The sequence below is a fragment of the Crotalus tigris genome, unplaced genomic scaffold (assembly GCF_016545835.1).
Source record: "Crotalus tigris isolate CLP2741 ecotype Arizona unplaced genomic scaffold, ASM1654583v1 scf7180000018239.1010054, whole genome shotgun sequence".
Lineage (NCBI taxonomy): Eukaryota > Metazoa > Chordata > Lepidosauria > Squamata > Viperidae > Crotalus > Crotalus tigris.
The window spans coordinates 22,599-43,555 of record NW_024096901.1 but is presented as its reverse complement, the minus strand read 5'-3'; the positions used below and the strand labels follow the sequence as shown (position 1 = coordinate 43,555).

At 40.2% G+C, this 20,957-nt stretch overlaps 1 protein-coding gene across 1 annotated transcript in view; it reads right to left on the bottom strand.

Moving 5' to 3' along the window:
* Positions 1-20,957, bottom strand: part of RASGEF1C (RasGEF domain family member 1C) — a 57,743-nt gene that overhangs the window by 31,357 nt on the left and 5,429 nt on the right. The window contains exon 3 of the mRNA XM_039349212.1: positions 1,919-2,131. Coding sequence (XP_039205146.1) covers positions 1,919-2,131 — 213 coding nt within the window. The remainder of the gene's footprint in view (positions 1-1,918; positions 2,132-20,957) is intronic.

Genomic DNA, 20,957 nt, shown 5'->3' with positions numbered 1-20,957 from the left:
TGCATACTTTTCCTATTGTTTCCCTTCCTATCTTCGTTTTGAAAATGCCCCGCTAGCGGTACAGTACGAACGGGGTCCCCTCCGGCGCTGTCTGCTTCCTCTAGGACAGACATGTCAAACTCGCGACATCACATGACGTCGTGTAACGTATCAGAGCTTTTTCGCTATTGCCAGCAATGGGGTAGGCATGGTTTTCCAATGATGTATCTGGCCCACGGGCTGGCATTTTGACACCCCTGCTCTAGGAGGAGCCATGAGGCGCCGGAGCACCACAGCCAGAGTGTGGCTTGATTGGCTGGGTCAGACCATGTGGTGTGGAAATTAAAAAGAGGCGAAGTAAGAGGAAAGAAAGGCGGCTGGCGTGGAAGCTTGCCTGAGAGTGAAACTTTGCTGTTGCAGTTCCTTGAGTAGTTCAAAGGCTGGGATATCTACGAAAATCTCTTTTTAGTCTTTTATACTTTATATTCAAACTGCAGAGGGGAAGAATAAGAATAAAGCCAATGTCTTGTGATTTGGAGGTATTATTATTAATAATAATATAAGGTTTAATCAGATCTATTTATTAAATTGGGTTTAACTTAAAGGTAAGTTAAAAGTAATCTGTTCACTGACAAAGTTTCAACTTTAATTTGTTTCAAGTCAATATCCATATTAAACTCCAAATGTAAATTTTTCCACCTTGTTTGACAACTTCTTAAAAATAATTCAATCAATTACAAGCAACCAAATTTTGTTTTATTGGGCCAATTTCATTCCAGATAGAAAACTGATATTTCCACTCATTAAATGGGTATGCCAGTGGTAAATGTCCCAAAAGATTAATAAAATGCCTTCTTGTAATTTAAAGCCATACAGTGCATGGTAACGTTAATAGTATTAACTTACCTTGAACAAAATCCTAGTCTTTAGATACACTAAAAATTGAAGGGTTTTTTTTTCAACTACAAAGGTAAACCTTGTAGGGTAGGCAAGGCAGGTTGTATGACATGTGTGAGTACTGGCACTTTTTTTTTTTTTTTTTTAAAAAAAAAGCACTGACTTCAGGTCCAAATAAAGAAAGATAATAGAGGAGATGCAAGCTCAGAAATTTAATCTATTTTATTTTATTTTTTGAAAAAGCAAATAAATTAAAACTATCTCCTCACAACCTTTTCCTATTAAAATTGTACTTTTCCCCACTGGGAACTTATTACTTTTAATCAGCAACTATGGGTTGTTTATGAGGACATCTTCAACAAGAACCTATCTTTATGTACTTTTCTGCAGACACTTAAAGGCATAATAGAAACAATTAATATCTGTATTATTTTGTCTAATTTGACTGCTAGTTCTTGAATTATGTTTTTATAAGGTGAAAAAATCTACATGGCAGCAAATTGTTGAAATTTTCTGTATCTCTTTGCTGTTATCTATTGGTTTCTGGATTTTTGCAACTTGTTTTGGGTAGCCTAGTTTTGCACACATATAACAACAGTGATATAAACTACTATGATACATGATTTAATTTTTCACGCTCCAAACTGCATCAGTTGGTATCCGACATAACCTGACCATCAGCCCATCAGATGATCTAGTCTAAAGCATCTTGACTCCTTTATTGGAAATGAACTGGAAGGAAGACTGATGGCAATTGCTCCTTCCTGACTTCTATCCTCTTAGTTTTTTGCTGGTAGGATTTAGTGAATATTGGCAATGCAGATAGACCTGCTCTGATATTGCAATATTTGAATTCTAAAGATGTGGATCCCCCTTCAATAAATGAACCCTCCAGGACTGCAATCAAACATGAATGACAATGCAATTGACTCAAATGTTCCTAGTGGATTATAAATTTAAGAAGTCTCAGTAAGAAGTTTTCAGAATTTTTTCTTTTCTTCTATAACCAGACAATGAAATCAAGTATTTACTATCCACTTACCAGTTCTACATGAGTTAGCTGTTGGGCTAAAGTATATGGATCACTGCAGACACTCAACATTTCTCTTTGGATGGATGGAGGTTTACTTTTAAAAGCTACCACTTTATCTGAGACAGCTGCACTGATCTTGACTATCCCTTCTTGGCCATGGTTAAGACTTGCAAGCTTCTGATTCAAGGTTTGTAGAAGCTGATTCATCTTTTTCCAATAGGCCTGAGGTGAAGAAAAGGAAGAAAGGGACAATTACACACTCCAAGTAAAACATTTTTAAATGTTGGGGAATCTTCTGAATCAGGTTTCTACTTAAGAGTGGAATGATCAGATATAGATTAGAATAATTTTATTTCCAACCTTCTATTCTAGAATATCCAGTCAACTTAATTATAGTTCCGCCCTAAGTTCCATCCTATAGTTGTACACCACAAGACTAGCATCTAGCCAGAATATTTATGCATTTGTGCTAAATGCCAACTGAGCTAGCTGACCACATGGGTCAACATAGTTTCCCCCCCCCATATCCTCTGTTTACCAATCTCATGTGCCCTTCTCATTTTTAAAATCTCTGAAACATAGATAATTGCTTGTATGAAACACATGTACAATATCTTATGCAAGAAGTGCCAATCAAATACTACCATTAAGATTGTTATGGCTGATTTATATGCTTCACAGAGAGTTCTTAGTATTCCAATTACAAATACTTACATCTGTCAAACAGTGCCATTTTGAATCATTTTACCCGATATATTGCACTGTATTAACATGACCAAAACATCTACGACACCTCTCTTAAATTACTTGTCCATCACTCATGGCACCATGTATTAAAGCTGCTCTTGGTTATCAGGAAATTATTTTGAAAACAAAGATGAAACAGATCACAGGTGGTATGGGTTACATATTATTCAGTGAGATGTTCAAGTTAATCTAATACAGCAGTTGCTCCCAGTGAAGCAAAAACAACAACAAAAAAACCCCAAATTAATTGAGGTTAATTCTATCAATATTGGTTCTTAAGATGTGCTGAAGATCAGAATACAAAATTGAGCAGCAGTTCTGTTTTGAGTAGGCTGTTGATTACAGATGTAAGAATGCCCAATATTTTGAAAAAGATTGGATGGGGATAATAGCTCTCCAGACTAAACAAATGAAATATTTGTGGTTTGGAAATCAACCTCATATTGAAAGATACACAGACACATTTCTTCAGTAATTTCATATGCATTCCATCTCTTTAGTGGGACATCTTTGATCTGTCCTTTAATTGATTTTAATCTATAGATCTGCAATGCACTAGAAAATATCTGGAAGACATATAAGGATGCGAAAAATATTTGTTTACTTATTGAATTGTATGCTAGCCTTAAAGATATGGAGAACTACAAACCTGTTATGAAAATTGGCATCTGAGAAGATACATTATTGACTATAGCTATAGTTTTATTATATCTGCTTGTCTGCCTGTCTGCCAAGATAGTTTACTAATTGCCATAAAATAAAATAGGTAAACATTTACTGCCCCAAAGCTATTTAATTAGAATGAAGCTGATCAAAGCATTTACATTATGCTCCTCAATGGTAAAATTTAGCCAAGTTGATTGGAAAATCTGAACTGCAAGAAAAGGCAATCACATGAAGCTTCTAAATGGCCTATAAAGACAAGACTAAACAATGGATGGGACTCTTAAGGGAAAACTTATTTAATACTGGCCTATGTACATTTACAGTCTCCTGAATTCTCCATAAACCTCTGAAGGATGTTTAACAAGGTTTGACAATTAGAAGGGAAGGCACTCCCCGGCCTCCTGCTAACCTGGTCTGGCAGAGGACAAAAGGCCTACAGCAATCCGTCAGCTATGAGGAATTGGAGGCGGAAAAACCTGAGGTGGGTGGGAGAAACAATGAGGTAGACAGTGATGAGAAAACAGAAAAACTCAAACATCAGGAGATGCAGGAAACATGCCCACAGACAGGCATATGAGAAATGCTTATATACAAATGTTCAAAGCTTGGGGAACAAACAGGGTGAACTAGAAGCAATAGTACACGAGGGAGGGTATGACATAATTGGCATTACAGAAACTTGGTGGGACGAAACCCATGAATGGAATGGACTGATGGATATGGATTACAAATTGTTCAAAAGAAACAGGTCTACAAAAAGAGGAGGGGGAGTTGCACTATATGTAAGAGAACACTACATATCTACAGAAATGCACATGATCAAAGATAAAATCTCTCCAACATGTATATGGGTCAATATAAAAGAGAAAAAAGTGACATTCCCATAAGTGTATATTACAGCCTACCCAAGAAATAGATGAACTCTTTGCCAACCAGTTAACAAATATATGTAGCAAGTATAACACAATAGTAATGGGAGACTTCAACTATCCAGATATCAACTGGGAGACAAACTCTGCAGCGAGCGGGAGATCAAACAGATTCCTAACCAACCTAGCTGACAACTTTGTCACCCAAAAGGTGGAGGAGAGAACTAGATGTAAAGCTATACTGGACTTAATTCTTACTAATAGAGAAGAAGTGATAGAGGGAGTTGAAGTTGCCAGAACTTTGGGTGAAAGTGACCACGTCATACTGGAATTTAATAAAATGCAAACACTAGCAATAGAAAACAACCTACCAAAATAATTAGGTCTACAATTACTTTCCTCCTCCTCCATATTGGGAAGAATGACACAACTAAGAACCTGAGTAAAATAGTGAGAGATTACAAACAACTAGGCAATAAAGTTAAGAAGCTAGGAGCACAAGTAGTGTTCTCATCAGTACTCCCAATGAAAGGCCAACATCCATTGAAGAAAAAAAGAATTTCAGAAATAAACCATTGGCTAAAGGGTTGGTGTTGCCAAGAAAACAATCCAACCAGTGTCTTAAACTTCAAAAGAGCTGACTTTAACAAACTCAGAGAAAACCTAGAAAAGATCCCACGGATGAAAATCCTAAAGGGGAAAACAACCCAAGAAGCATGGGAAACTCTGAAAAATGCAATCGTAAAAGCCCAATCCAGCACAATACCACTGAAAAAGAAAAAAAATAAATTCAAGAAGAAAGCAAAATGGCTGCACAAAGATTGCTCTGACAAACTGAAAGACAAAAAGGACAAATACAAAAAATGGAAAGATGGGCACATAACTAAGGCCAATTATCAGCAGACAACCAGAACATGCAAAGATGAAGTCAGGAAAGCAAAGGCTCAGAATGAACAAAGACTTGCAACAGAAATCAAGGATAATAAAAAAAGTTTCTTCCCACATATTAACAAGAAAAAGGTCAAGGAAGCTGTAGGTCCACTAAAGAAGAAGATGGGAAGGAAATAACAGGAAACAGGGAGAAAGCAGAGCTGCTTAACTAATACTTTGTATCAGTTTTCACAGAAAAACAAACTATAGCACAACTTATCAAAAAAAGCCACTGCAAAAGACAAACTAGAAACAAAAACTAAAATAAGAAAAAAAATGGTAAGAGAACACCTATCCGACCTTGACAAATATAAATCACTGGGACCCGACAGATTACATCCCAGAGTTCTGAAGGAGCTGGCAGATGTTATCTCAGAACCATTGCACCACATCTTTCATGAATCCTGGAGCACCAGGAAGTACCCAAGGATTGGAAAAGGGCTGATATGGTTCCCATCTTCAAGAAAGGGAAAAAACGGATCCAGGAAACTACAGACCAATCAGTTTAACATCAATATCTGGGAAGATCCTTTAAAAGATAATCAAAAAACAGATCTGCGAACAACTAGAAGCAAACAAAGTTATAACTAGTAGCCAGCACGGGTTTGTTAAAAACAGATCATGCCAAACCAATCTTATTTCATTCTTTGATAAAGTGACTAAACTAGTAGACCAGCAAAATGCTGTGGACGTAGTATACTTAGATTTCATTAAGGCATTTGATAAAGTAGACCACAACCTACTCATTGGTAAGCTAGAAAAAGGTGGAATAGACAATATCACCACCAGATGGATCTGTAGCTGGCTGGCAAACCGTACTCAATGAGTAGTCCTCAACGGCACCACATCCACATGGAGAGAAGCAGTGGGGTACCACAAGGTTCCGTCTAAGGCCCAGTACTTTTCAATATCTTCATCAATGACTTAGATGAGGGAATTGAAGGGGAACTCACCAAACTGGTAGGAGCAGCCAACACCCCCGAAGACAAACTCAGGATCCAACAAGATCTTGACAAACATGAACAATGGGCCCTATCCAACAAAATGAGTTTCAATGTGGAAAAAAGCAAAGTTTTACATTTAGGCAGGAAAAATCAAAGGTACAAGTACAGACTGGGTGAGACCTGGCTTAAAAACAGTATCTGTGAGAGGGACCTTGGAGTCCTAGTGGACGATCACTTGACTATAGCCAGCAGTGTGCAGCAGCAGCCAAAAAAGCTAATACAATCCTGGGTTATATAAACAGAAACATAGAATCAAGATCATGCGAAATATTAGTACTGCTTTATAAAACCCTAGTAAGACCACACCTGGAATACTGCAGCCAATTCTGGTCACCATATCACAAAAAAGATGTTGAGAGTTTGGAAAAAAAATCAAGAGAAGAGCAACTAAGATGATCAAAGGCCTGGAGGCTAAAATATACGAAGAATGGCTACAGGAGTTAGGTTTGGTTAGTCTAAAGAAAAGAAGAAATAGGGGAGACATGATAGCAGTGTTCCAGTATTTGAGGGGCTGCCACAAAGAAGAGGGGGTCACATTATTCACCAAAGCACCAGAGGGAAGAACGAGAAACAATGGTTGGAAACTGATCAAATAGAGAAGCAACCTGGAATTAAGGAGAAACTTCCTGATAGTGAGGACAATTAACCAGTGGAACAGCTTGCCTCTAGAAATCATGGGTGCTCCATCACTGGAGGTTTTTAAGAAGAGGCTGGACAGTCACTTGTTTGAGATGGTACACATTCTCCTGCTTGAGTAGTGGGCTACACTAGAAAATCTCCAAGTCCCTTCCAGCTCTATTCTATTCTAAACATTGATAAGAAAATTCACTTCTGAAGCAACCACTCAGACATCTATGCTTTGAATCGTCTTCTTAAAATGGACATAAGCCTCTGTGGATCAACTGATATGGAAGCCATCAGCAATTTGACGAAACTAGTGAGGCGGGCAACAGACAGAGAAAACCTTTGTGGATTATGTCATGCAGCCACATATCACTAAGAGGAACACAGAAAAATACTATTACAGGCATTCTGTAGACGTGAACTGCTGATGCTCTGGATGGCTGCAAATGGGTAACTGTGGAGTGGTCATCACCACTGCCAGAAAGAGGAAATGAGACAGCAGTCTTGACCTTCTACTGGAAATGTGATGAAACCTATTGACTCCCAGAAATGGTTTGTTTTTATTAAAGCTCCCAACTAGAGTGGGAGTTCAGAAACTATTTCTAATTATTTCTTCCTCTGAGACGGCACATGAAAAACCCCTGCCCTACTTTCCCACCCTGAACTCTATAGGGCGTTATATTATTATTGTTGTTGGCCACCCTTTCAGCCAAGCATTTTGACTGGATTTGGCATTTTTGTCCTCCCATCAAGTCCTTCCCAAGGACCTGGGATAGGCAGATGTTGTTACTTAATAATATCAAACGGATTGTTGCGGGATGTAAGCTGTTCCACGTTAAGCTGCCTTTTGTAACTCACTGGTGATGATTTTGATAATGCCAATGGTATTCAAGTGATGTTTCAGATGTTTTGTAATTGCACTATTTCTATTGTCATTATCTTTGCTTTTTTTGCCACAGCCATTCTTCTTGCAGGTCATTATATTTTGTGATTTTTCCCAGTTCTTTCTCTTTAGTTCTGTCTCCAAGTATTGCAACATTCGCTTTCCAGACATTGTCATCTTTCTTAACAATAGTTAAGTCTCAGGTGTTATTTCTCAGGTGTTTGTCTGTTTGAATTTTAAAGTCCCAGAGCTCTTTAGTGTCTTCATTTTCTATTATCTTTTATATCTTGCGGTCCAGGAATAGATCTTATTTGTAAGCAAGCAGTACTTCTTGCACATATTCAATGTTCCATTGTTGCTACCTTGTCATGTTTTTGTTTATAGACTGTCCGTGTGATCTTCTTGCGGCAGCTAACTGGGTGGTCCACTGTTTCTTCAGCTTCTTTGCAGAGATGGCATTTGCTGTCTGTTGCTGACTTCTCTGCTCTGGTCTTATATGCATTTACTCTTAAGGCTTCATTTCTGTGTAGCCAAAATTAGCTCCTTTATCTGTATGTCTTTCTTATTGACCTTTGTTAAGTTTGGGGATATTATTATTTTACATTTTACATTATTTTACTTAAAAACAGTAACTGAGAGGGACCTTGGAGTCCTAGTGGACGATCACTTGACTATGAGCCAGCAGTGTGCAGCAGCAGCCAAAAAAGCTAATACAATCCTGGGTTGTATAAACAGAGGCATAGAATCAAGATCACGCAAAGTATTAATACTGCTTTACAAAACCCTAGTAAGACCACACCTGGAATACTGCAGCCAATTCTGGTTACCATATCACAAAAAAGATGTTGAGAGTTTGGAAAAAAATTCAGAGAAGAGCAACTAAGATGATCAAAGGCCTGGAGACTAAAACATATGAAGAACGGCTGCAGGACTTAGGTTTGGCTAGTCCAGTGGTGGCGAACCTATGGCACAGGTGCCAGAGGCGGCACTCGGAGTCCTCTCTATGGGCACACATGCCGTTGCCCCAGCCTTGCCTCCACCCGTGACCCCCTTACCAGCAGCCTCCCTGGAGGAGAGTCGCCCCTGAGTGTGGCCCACGCGGAGCAGAGCAGCCAAGGACATGGCAGCCAGGCAGCGTAGACAAAACTGCCCTCATGCCCCAACGTGCACAGTTGATGCTGCAGGGCATGGGCGCCATGGCGCTACTAGGCTGCCTGGGCAATCTGCGACGGGTCCTGGAAGCGGTGAGTGGCCCTGAGGGCAGGCAGGATGGGGTGGAGGGGGGGCGGGGCAGGGGTTTGGTAGGGGTGGAGCCAGTTTTTGGGCACTCGGTCTCTAAAAGGTTCGCCATCACTGGGCTAGTCTAAAGAAAAGAAGAAATAGGGGAGACATGATAGCAGTATTCCAGTATTTGAGGGGCTGCCACAAAGAAAAGAGGGTCACATTATTCACCAAAGCACCAGAGGACAGAACAAGAAACAATGGTTGGAAACTGATCAAATAGAGAAGCAACCTGGAATTAAGGAGAAACTTCCTGACAGTGAGGATAATTAACCAGTGGAACAGCTTGCCTCTAGAAATCATGGGCACTCTGTCAGTGGAGATTGTTAAGAAGTCACTTGTCTGAGTTGGTATAGGTCAGTGGTGGCGAACCTTTTAGAGACCGAGTGCCCAAACTGCAACCCCAAACCCACTTATTTATCGCAAAGTGCCAGGGCTGTATCAGCATTGTGGTGCCCTCGGGGGGGGGGCGGGTGTGTGGCCCACTGAGTGGGCGTGGCTGCAGTGGTCACGGCAGACTGGGTGAGTGTGGCCGGGGCCAGTCCCTCGCCATCTCCAGGGCATCCCTGGGAGGCCAACGCCGCTTGCTCACTCACTTCCTGTCCTGTCACTTCCAAACACCACGTGCTCACTACTCTGGCGAACTCTGCTGGGGCAATGGCACGTGTGCCCACAGAGAGGGCTCTGAGTGCCACCTCTGGCACGCATGCCATAGGTTCGCCACCAGTGGTATAGGTTCTCTTGCTTGAGTAGGGGGCTGGACCAGAAGACCTCCAAGGTTCCTTCCAGTTCTATTCTATTCTATTCTATTCTATTCTATTCTATTCTATTCTATTCTATTCTATTCCTAATTCTAATTCTACATTTAATTAATCTAGGTATCCTCAGAGCTAAAACCAATGACCACTGAAATTTGTATTAGAGTTCACATTAAATTGACTATTGTATTCTTGTTTTAATGTTCATTTCTGTCCAGCAGTTTCACTGCCTTAACATATCCATAAAAATCAGTAATGTTAATACTTCACTGAGTGATAAATGTTTTATGAAATGTTTTAGGTTATTAGTCTCTTCCCCAATGCGATTCCTATAGTGCCACTCGCTGTCTTAAACACTCTCATTCCAGTTTAATATTATAAAAATATATGGGGAGTAACACACAAAAATTATATTCAAATGAATTCACAAATTACCCCAGCCTAAGGCTTGCTGAAGAAATCAACATCATAATACTTTCCTGAAAGTGAGGAGGAACGGGGCCAAATAGATTTTAGAAGGGGTGGGAGCAGTGTCAGGATCTAGTCTGACACAAACTCCAAATCCCCACTGGATGGAAATTGCTCTGTTATAGAGACCAATTTCTACAAGAAGTACACAGACAAAAGAGAAAGGCCTTGTTCAGCAATAAAAACCAAAGAAAGCTTGAATACGAATGTATAGGGTACGTTTTGACCTTCACCTTCAACTCTGCTAAGTGTCAAATGTTGAAGGATACATATGTCCTACTGGCACATTCTTGAACACGATCAGTCTTATAAAGATCATGTGTAGCACAAGAGGTCAAACTTTGGATGACTAGAAACTACTTCAATAATCATAGGGGGCACAGGTTTCCTCCACCCCTTTTTTTGGATTAGAGGGTAAAGCACGCTTTTTAAAACTGTAGGAGATGACCAAACTGAGCATGAGGGAAGGGGTCAAATGCATCATCAGTCATGCCTGCGTGACCACAAGAGATTTAAGTCCAGCCCACCTTGAATGCCTTTCTCAATTCCTGCTGATTTCCTTTGATCTTTAGTAGCTCAGATTCTTTTAGAGAGCTTAAGTGTGAAATAAATCTTTATATTCATTTGAACTGCCTGAATCTCCTGATTTCCCCAGTGCTTGACAATATACATGAGCATGTTTAGATACTTGGGAGATTATTTGGGTGAGGAACGTCAAATTTACACAAGCCCAAAATTTAAGGGAAAATTTTTATAAAATGTTTTATAGATGGCACCTTGATCCACAAAAAATGTCTCGTATGTATCCTGACTTGCAGCCTAAATGTTGGAGATGTGGGTATTTGGATGCTACCTATTATCACATTTGGTGGTCATGTAAAAATATAAAAGCTTTTTGGATTAAGATATGGTGGAATATTCAAAGAATTTTTAAAAGAAGGATAAAATTTACCCCACAACTGTTTTTGTTGGGTATTGTTTCGGATTGTGATAACAAAGAGACTATATTAATGTTAAACTTAATTACAGCGGCCAGGTTGTTAGTAGGGCAATATTGGAAGAAGGAATCTTTGTCTACGTTGCAAGAATGGTTTCTTAAAGTTTCTTATTTGGCGGAAATGGCAAAGATTTCGGCTTTCCTGAAAGATCAATCGCAAGAGAAGTACCTCCTGGTATGGAAAAGATGGATAGATTTCATACAATATAAGTTGGATATAAAAAATATCATTTAGTTTTTGAATAATTTATATTTAAAGTTTAAGATACTTTATAGATATTATTTTTAATTTTTAATTTTTAATTTTCTTTTTTCATTTTATCTTTTCTTTTTCTGTTTCTTTTCTTTCTTTCTTCTTGTTTTCTTTATATATTGTTGTTAATTATTTTATAATTTGTTTAATCAATGTATTTAGATTTGTTTATGGTTTATACGTGTTTTAAGATTTTTTTTAAATTTTAATTAAGCCTGTATTCAGCTCTGGGAAGGTCCGGGGAGGGTTGGGAGGATTTGGGGAAGGGAATTTCTTTTTTGTAAAATTTAAAAATTTTCAATTACATACATACACACACACACATATACATGAGCATGTGCAGGAGAAGGGTGATTGGAACGGACAGCAGACCGCCCAGTATGGTGCATGGGAAGGAGGATGGAAAGGAGAACAAGGAGTGGGGAGAGGAATCCATAGTGTGTCCCCAAGGGATGCATAGACAGGACCGAAGTGGACTCGTGACTAAGGGGGATACTGGAGGCAATCTAGATACCCCCACCTTCACCCCCTAGGGATGACCGTATGCGGGGCGATGGAGGAGTTGCACATGGGGGAGGGGGGAAGATCTTGGTTCTGAATCTACTTAATCCCGAAGCTACCGATCGAGTGGCGTGTGAGGGAATGCGAATCAGGAACAAAAGAATGTGCATTAAAGGAGGTACGCTTGGGTTACATTCTGAACAGCTGGGGCTGATGACGCGCTCTAAGATCTGGAAGCAGACGCTTGATAACGGTATATAGGTCTCCTCTCAGTACTTGCCTTTTAACCCTGACGATGTCAAGTGTATTTTGACGAAAGCTAGGTTGATTGATTAAATTTTATTCTCTTAAAGTATTCTCTTGGTGATCATTATTTTTCATATATATATATATATATATATATATATATATATATATATATATATATATTATATATATATATGTTTTCTGAGGTTTTTGTGGGTGTTTGTATGTAGGTCTTTGGTTATTCGGGTTTTCTCCCGCGTAAAATTGGAAGTATCTTGACGACGTTTCGACGAAGTCCCATTCGTCATCTTCAGGCTGGTGTTTTCAGCTTCGTGCTCCTCCTAGCCTAGGATCGGTGTCAACAAATGGAGCAAACATTGCATTCATCCCCAAAATTGACCAGGAAAACACTTACAGAACACGGAGGAGGCATAGGGAAGTATTATGCACTGACGCAGGTGAGATAATCAAGGCTCCACACCAACAGCTGGGTCCAGTGACACGAGCCAGAAGCCGGATGAAGGCTGCTAATATCCTATAAAAGGCTCCTCTCTAGCATCTGCTTTTAAACCCTGACGATGTTGGATAATTCCAACGAAAGCTAGGTTATTAAAATTTTTACTACTTTCTCTTGGTGATCGTTACTTATTATGTGTATATATATATATATATATATATATATATATATATATATATATGTAGGTCTTTGGTTGTTCGGGTTTTCTCCCACGTAAAATTGGAAGTGTCTTGGCGACGTTTCGACGAAGTCCCATTCGTCATCTTCAGGCTGGTGCTTTCAGCTTCGTGCCTCGAGCAGCAGTGTGTGGTCTTGGCTGTTTCTTCCTTTTAACTGCCAGTGGAGGTATGAACTGATTGGGTGGGAGCTTGGCTGTGTTCTGATTGGGTGGAGGTGTGTTCTGATTGGTTAGGGGCTTGGCTGTGCTCTGATTGGCTGGGGGGTTGGCTGTGTGCTCTGATTGGCTGGGGGAGTGTTCTGTTTGGTTGTGCTCAGGTTAGTCTGAGTTGCAGAGGGATTCAAGATTTTGGGCTGCCCTGCCCTGAACATTTTAATAACAGAATAATCAGAGAAGCCATCGAGATAGAAAAACCCCCACACAGCATGAACAAGCGAGATGATACCTCCCGCCTACCAGCCATTTGGAAACCCGCCCTCATTGACAAACGACTCCCTAACACAAAAAATGATACCAGACCCACACTCACAAAAACCACACAGGATGTCACCACCAAACATCCACGCAAAAAACAAACCCAAAGCCACACTGACTATGAGGCACGACCACAAACCAGAAGCCAGACCACAGCTGCATCATTAGCCACTTTAAACCCCCCCAATCCATACATGAAGCAAACTGACACCCTCCATGAAGAGGAAGCACGACCACGAACGCGAAGCCAAGGAATGGCAGGGCAGCCCAAAATCTTGAATCCCTCTGCAACTCAGACTAACCTGAGCACAACCAAACAGAACACTCCCCCAGCCAATCAGAGCACAGCCAACCCCCCAGCCAATCAGAGCACAGCCAAGCCCCTAACCAATCAGAACACACCTCCACCCAATCAGAACACAGCCAAGCTCCCACCCAATCAGTTCATACCCCCACTGGCAGTTAAAAGGAAGAAACAGCCAAGACCACACACTGCTGCTTGAGGCACGAAGCTGAAAGCACCAGCCTGAAGATGACGAATGGGACTTCGTCGAAACGTCGCCAAGACACTTCCAATTTTACGTGGGAGAAAACCCGAACAACCAAAGACCTACATACAAATACCCGCGAAAACCTCAGAAAACACACACACACACACACACACACACACACACACCACACCCACACACACACACACATATATATATATATATATATATATATATATAGATATATATATATATATCTTTGGTTGTTCGGGTTTTCTCCCGCGTAAAATTGGAAGTGTCTTGGTGACGTTTTGACGAAGTCCCATTTGTCATCTTCAGGCTGGTGTTTTCAGCTTCGTGCTTCAAGGAGCAATGTGTGGTCTTAGCTGTTTCTTCCTTTTAACTGCCAGTGGGGGTATGAACTGATTGGGTGGGAGCTTGGCTGGGTTCTGATTGGGTGGAGGTGTGTTCTGATTGGTTAGGGGGTTGGCTGTGCTCTTATTGACTGGGGGGTTGGCTGTGCTCTGATTGGCTGGGGGGTTGGCTGTGCTCTGATTGGCTGGGGGAGTGTTCTGTTTGGTTGTGCTCAGGTTAGTCTGAGTTGCAGGGGGGTTTAAGATTTTGGGCTGCCTTGCTATTTTTTGGCTTCACATTCGTGGTTGTGCCTCATCTTCATGGAGGGGGTCAGTTTGCTTCATGTATGGATTGGAAGGGTTTAAAGTGGCTAATGATGCAGCTGTGGTCTGGCTTCTGGTTTGTGGTCGTACCTCATCATCGGTGTCGCTTTGGGTTTGCTTTTTGCGTGGATGTGTGGTGGTGACATCCTGTGTGGTTTTTGTAAGTGTGGGTCTGGTATCATTTTTTGTGTTAGGGAGTCAATAAGGACGGGTTTCCAAATGGCTGGTAGGCGGGAGGTATCATCTCGCTTGTTCATGCTGTGTGGGCATTTTTCTATCTCGATGGCTTCTCTGATTATTCTGTTATTAAAATGTTCATTTTTGGCAATGGTTCTGGTATTTTTAAAGTCAATTTCATGTCCTGTGGCTTTAAGGTGTTGGACCAGGGAAGATGTTGGTTCCTCTTTTTTGACTGAGTTCTTATGTTCTTCAATGCGTGCACTTATTCTTCTGTTGGTTTGTCCGATGTATGTGTTGGGACAAGCAGTGCATGGGATTTCATATACTCCTTGATTTTCTAACTCAATTTTATCTTTGGGGTTTCTAAGGATGGTGGATATTTTTCTGTTTGTGCAGAATGCTGTTTTGATGTTGTGTTTATGGAGGATCTTACTGATTCTGTCTGTGGTGCCTTTTATGTATGGGAGGAGGGCTTTGCCGTTTTCTTGTTCTTTGTCTTGGATTTTAGTGGGGGTTTCTTTTTGGATTAGGTTTGTAATCAGAACACACTTCCACCCAATCAGAACACAGCCAAGCTCCCACCCAATCAGTTCATACCCCCACTGGCAGTTAAAAGGAAGAAACAGCTAAGACCACACATTGCTCCTCAAAGCACGAAGCTGAAAACACCAGCCTGAAGATGACGAATGGGACTTCGTCGAAATGTCGCCAAGACACTTCCAATTTTACGCGGGAGAAAACCCGAACAATCAAAAACTTACATACAAACACCCGCGAAAACCTCAGAATATATATATAAATAAATAAATAAATTAAAAGCTCTTCTGCTTCTACTTTCTTCCTCAAAATGGCAAACTTGGATACTTGTCCAAAAATGTACTACAGTCCTGGGGGTAAGAGTGTAATCTGAGGGGGCAATAAAAGGGGAGAGAGTCAGGATCAATTTGATTCTGGAACTCAGGGCAAGCATATATGGAACATACTTGGGATAGAGGTGGCATACCCAAACCCTGTTGTTTACATCCTTATATATATACAATTGCAGGGCTTCTCAAACAGGCAAAAGAAGGGCATGGCCTTGAATGAGGAATACATATGTTTTAATATAAACAAAGCTTACAAACTCTATTGGTCAGAGTTGAATCAGCAATATTCTACAGAGGCTAAACAGGGGTTGGTTCCCTGTTTAAGCAATTTCAGGATGAGCTTCATTTGTTATTCTACGAAGAAAGTCCTTTTTCTTGAACTATCCCATTGGCCAAACAAATTTAACTTGCAGTATTTTCTTTTTTAAAAAAATAGTTCATGTTACATATTACTGTAAAAATATCATATTAAATCCAATTTTATTTTATTTTATTTTTAACATCCAGATCAAAAATGCTAAAGCACTAATGCAGAATAATCTAATTAATGTAATGTTATTAAACTGGGAAAGAGAAATCCCATGCTGTTTGGGAAAAAAGTGGCAGGGTGGGTGGAATAATAAGATGAAAGTATTCATCACAGCAGAAAAAAAATATGGATGCTGTTTTTCTGTTTTCTGTACTTTAAGCCAAAGCACATCATTCTTAAGCAACAATGGATTTAAAGATGATGGCAAGCCCCAGCAGGTGGCTTAGGAATTCACATTTTAATTAAGTCTTTTCTTTCAAAATGCAAAGCACAACTCTTGGCAAAAAAAGAGATATCCTTTTTAGTATGCTACATACCTTTCTAAGCACTGCAAGGAGCCTCAAGAAATGGATAGGGCCACGAGCAGGAAAAAATATTGCTGCAAGGTATTATTGTAAAATAGTATCAGCAAGAGAGATAATGAATTCAATGACCCTAGGATTTTTCTGCACATCTGATTCTGGATTGCACTTTTTAGTTCAAATAAGCATAGGCCTGCCAAAGCCAATTAACTACTGATTTTGATCAAGGAAAGTGACACATTCATAACCCACAAATATATATGCTATTCCAAATGAAAGGGGGGGGGGGAAAGAGCCTGGTTGATTTCTGTTTGCTATTCTTTAGCTTTCTCAATTATCCAGCATGTATCAACACTTATCCATTAAATCTTTTTTTTTTTTTGTACTGATAGGTAGATTACTTCTCTCAGTTTGTTGGCTGCTATACTGTTCTTTGGATTTGCTAGTGTGATTTGCTAGAACCTTGACTATTTTTGTGTACATATTTCACAGAGCCTTTCAACATGATAATGACCAGAGTGCTAATCTAATTTCATCTTTTAGTAGTAAGGATTTTTGAAAATAGGAAACATTTACTAAGGTATGTAGGATATCGATACATTTACTGTACAGTTTTCCAGTAATCCATCTTCAATATTTTCATCTTCTTTGAATCAGTTACTATCTGTCTATTGGTATCCTCAAATTCCAGTTTGAGACTGGAACATCCTTCTGAATCCAGAGATCTTTTGGAAGACGTTTCTTGTTTTTCCATAATTCTTTCCCTGCCTCTACAGATATCATCGTAATACTGTTTTTAATCTCTTCTAATTGTTTCTGAAATTCTTTATTAAATTCTTTCATAAGTTTTAATTTATCTTTCTGGCATTTCCCAGTTTCTTCTGACATCGAGTTTGCTTTCTTCTAATTTTTGGCCTTCGACAGCCTATCTTTTATGACTTTGATTCACCCCATAATTCAGACATGTCAAACAAAAGGCCTGGGGGCCGGATGCGGCCTGCGAAGTGATTTCATGTGGCCCGTGAAGCCATCATGGAAACAGTGAGGGAATGGCCCCTGCTGCCTTGGCCCTGGCCCAGGCCAGCTGGGAGCCAATGTACAATTTTGTGGTGGCCATCTTGGCACTTGCCCCGGCCCCACCCCCTTCTGCCAGAGACCCTCAGATCTGTCCTACTCTTGCCCAGGCCCCCACAGGCCCCCTTGATGCGAATGATGTAGAACTTGCTATGCCCATCCAGTAGGCCACACCCACTCCATCCACACCCACCCAGTAGGCTGCTCCCACTCTGGCCACACCCACCCGGCCCCCCAAGGGCAACTGCAATGCTGATGTGGCCCTCAGTGAAATTGAGTTTGACACCCCTGCCATAGTTCCTTAGTTGCCTCCCAGGAGGTTCAAGATTTTAAAGTGACTCTTGATGTTCTCCTTGAAAATGGTGAGTATATGCCCAACATTCAAGCGTGAAACCAGTTGGTTTACTTTTCCATCTTTAACTTGGCTTGGAAATTGAATCTGAGTGGTTTGTGACCTGTTCTACAGCCCTTTATTATTTGAACTGAGTTCTTCCATCTCCTTGTATCAGTATCAGTATACTTAATTCCATTTCTGTGTATTCTGTCTGGAGATGGCCATGTATATAGGTGTTGTTTTGGTTTTGCTAGATGTTATAGAGTTCTTATTTTATCTGGGTTTTTTTCTGCTTAAATAACTCCCAGCAAATAAAATGTTGGCAGCATTTGTATTTTGCTTCCTTTGAACTCTCATAATTATGCTTGCATCCTTTCTTTGTTCAGATTGACATATCCTGTTTAATGGCTGGCCTCTATATCTGGCCTGATCCCCCCAAAACCCATAGGGTAAATAGTTTTTCTAAGGAACTCAACTTTAGGAATATGTGTATGCATACGCATGTATGAGTATATGTACATATGTGCCATAAAAGACTTCTGTACTAACCTAATTTACTTTTTAAAAATGTACTCTCTGTTATTGCTGCTACTGGTTATTAAAATGTTATTTTCTATTCCTTCTCTCACATGTGGGGATCACCTCCCATAGCTCCTACTTTGATATAAATCAAAGGTTGTCATTTTATCCAAAGCAGAAAACTAACATGTTTTTATCTTACTCAGCAGGATTGGAAATCAGAATTTAATAAACCTGAATGCAAACACCTCTATTGGTGGCAGAGTAAACAATAATTAAATAAACCAAAAATAAATGTTAGGATTTCATAATCCTTCTAAAATGCCATTGGACGAGGAAGGTTGGGTAGAAAAAGGTAAAATCATGAAAAGCAGATAATTACATAGATTGGGACAAGAAACAGCATATATTTAGGATATAATAATAGAAAAAAGGATCCAGAATGAAAGCATTAAAGAAGGTCCTCCTTGCCATAAGCCTGACAAAGTGAGAAGAAAAACAGAGTTAAATGTACTTAAGAAGGAAGCCCTGCCTGTTTTTTGTCTGAAAAACAGCAGGAATAGAAGGTGTAATCCATGAAAGGACATGAGATAAATTTGATATGTTTCATTCTAGTCACTCTCTTTCAGCTTTCATTCACCCAATGAGTGAAGTATAAATCGCTCAATTTCCAGGGTTATAATACAAACAAATGCAAAAACACAGCGATGTATAGTCTGTTTTTTTAAAAATGGTCCTATCAAGGATTCAGAGGAGCCCATCTCATTTAGTTCTTAATAATCAAAGTCTCTGTATTTCTTTCTTTCTGTCTCCCCCCAATGTTGGCCCCATTAATGTCAGACAAATCTGTTTAGCAATGCCAATCATCCTAGACCCATATCTGCAGCCCCAAAACTAGACAATCATGCTTGCTTTATGCATGTTCCTATGGTTACACCGAAGAGATTGAGGAGTTGCAATACAAAGCTCGGCCTTTTCATCACGGTTTCTTTTGTTCTTTCTTTCCTATCTGTTCTTTCTGAATCAACATGTGTCAAACATAAAAGAATGTCAAACCTCAAAAGCGATAACTATCTATACCTATTCTCCATCTCATTCCTGCTGTCAGAAAATCACTAGGTAAGTGGGCCAGATGGATGAGATGAAAGCAATCATTTATGAAAATAACTGTGATAGAAATAGGTGAGTGAACACATTGCATTGCATCCTAATGCTATTGCCAGGTATATAAAAGGTGGTTCAGTTGGGGATCAGTTCTAACACTGATTAGGGCAGTTCATCCCAATATTTAGATTTTGTATTTATATATTGGTTGTTTGGTAGTTGATGTTATGTATGAAAAACCTGCTTCTAGAAGTTGTGAATGCTCCAACACTGGAAGTTTTAAAGAAGAGATTGGACAACCATTTGTCTGAAATGGTATAGGGTTTCCTGCCTGAGCAGGGGGTTGGACTAGAAGACCTCCAAGGTCCTTTCCAACTCTATTATTATTATTATTATTGTTGTTGTTGTTGTAAAACACCCAGAGTCTCACTGTCTGAGTTGAGCAGCCTTCTATCTCTTGAAATACATAAATAAAAAAATAGAAAACATTGCAATTACACCAGCTGGGCTAAAGAAAGATACAAGTTGAATATGAATAAGGCTGCTAGCCATAAGGATGGAGAAAAGAATTTAATTAAGTACTTAGTTCCTTACTGATATAAATCTGTGAAGGAATGTAGTCTGGATTCCCCGGCGGGAGGGGGTGCATTCTAGAGCAGAGTTCCCCAACCTTTCCAGCTTGGCAGCCTGGAAGGAAAGGGAGCAGCAAGGAAATGTGCGCACATGCGGCTCCACGCACACATGTGCAAATGGATGCTCGCACAATGGCAGTGCTAGCATGCGTGTGCATGCACAAGTGGGCTGTGTGCACCCATGGCGTGCAGGCTAATGTCTGCACATGTGCAAATGGGCCATGCGCACCCATGGCATGCGTGCTGGTGCATGCACATGCATGCACAAATGGGCGGCTGGTGCCCATATGAAGCTGGTGGCAGTGCTAGTGTCCCTGCGCATGCGCAAATCGGGCTGTTAAGACCTGCGCGACGGTGCTACCGCAAATGGGATGGGGCTTGCCAGCTATTCCTGGGACCCAGTAGCCAACAGGCCACGGCCCGGTACCAGGCCACAGACCATTGGTTGTGGACCCCTGTTCTAGAGCAGCAAGAGACAATTCACTACAGATAGTTTATGTGAGAGAAAGAGGGTAAAGACAGCTCCTCCCTAATAGTTCCTGGAGTATATGCTTTATGAGGGGGCAGTTTGCTTTAATTTGGCAGGATTACTATCTATAGGTGAGGGACAGTAAAGAAATCTGCTTGGAAGAATCACAGTCTGTTTATGTTTTGGAACCTGACATAAAATAAGCTTATATATTGCTATAGAGAATCATGTAATATAATGGTCAAAGTACTGTACTAAGAGCAGAATGATCCAGGCTGTAGTCCTTCTTTAGATATGAAAGTTAGAAAAATGACTTTGCCCAATCACTTTCTTTCAGCTCAAGATGTCTTTTCTCAAGACTAATCATATTTAATTTCTTTTATCTATCTTGGTAAGATATGACTCCTGCTCTTTTGATCATCCTTACTACTCTTCTCTGCCTCAAACTGGACACAAAGCCGGTCTGACTTATGCAGTA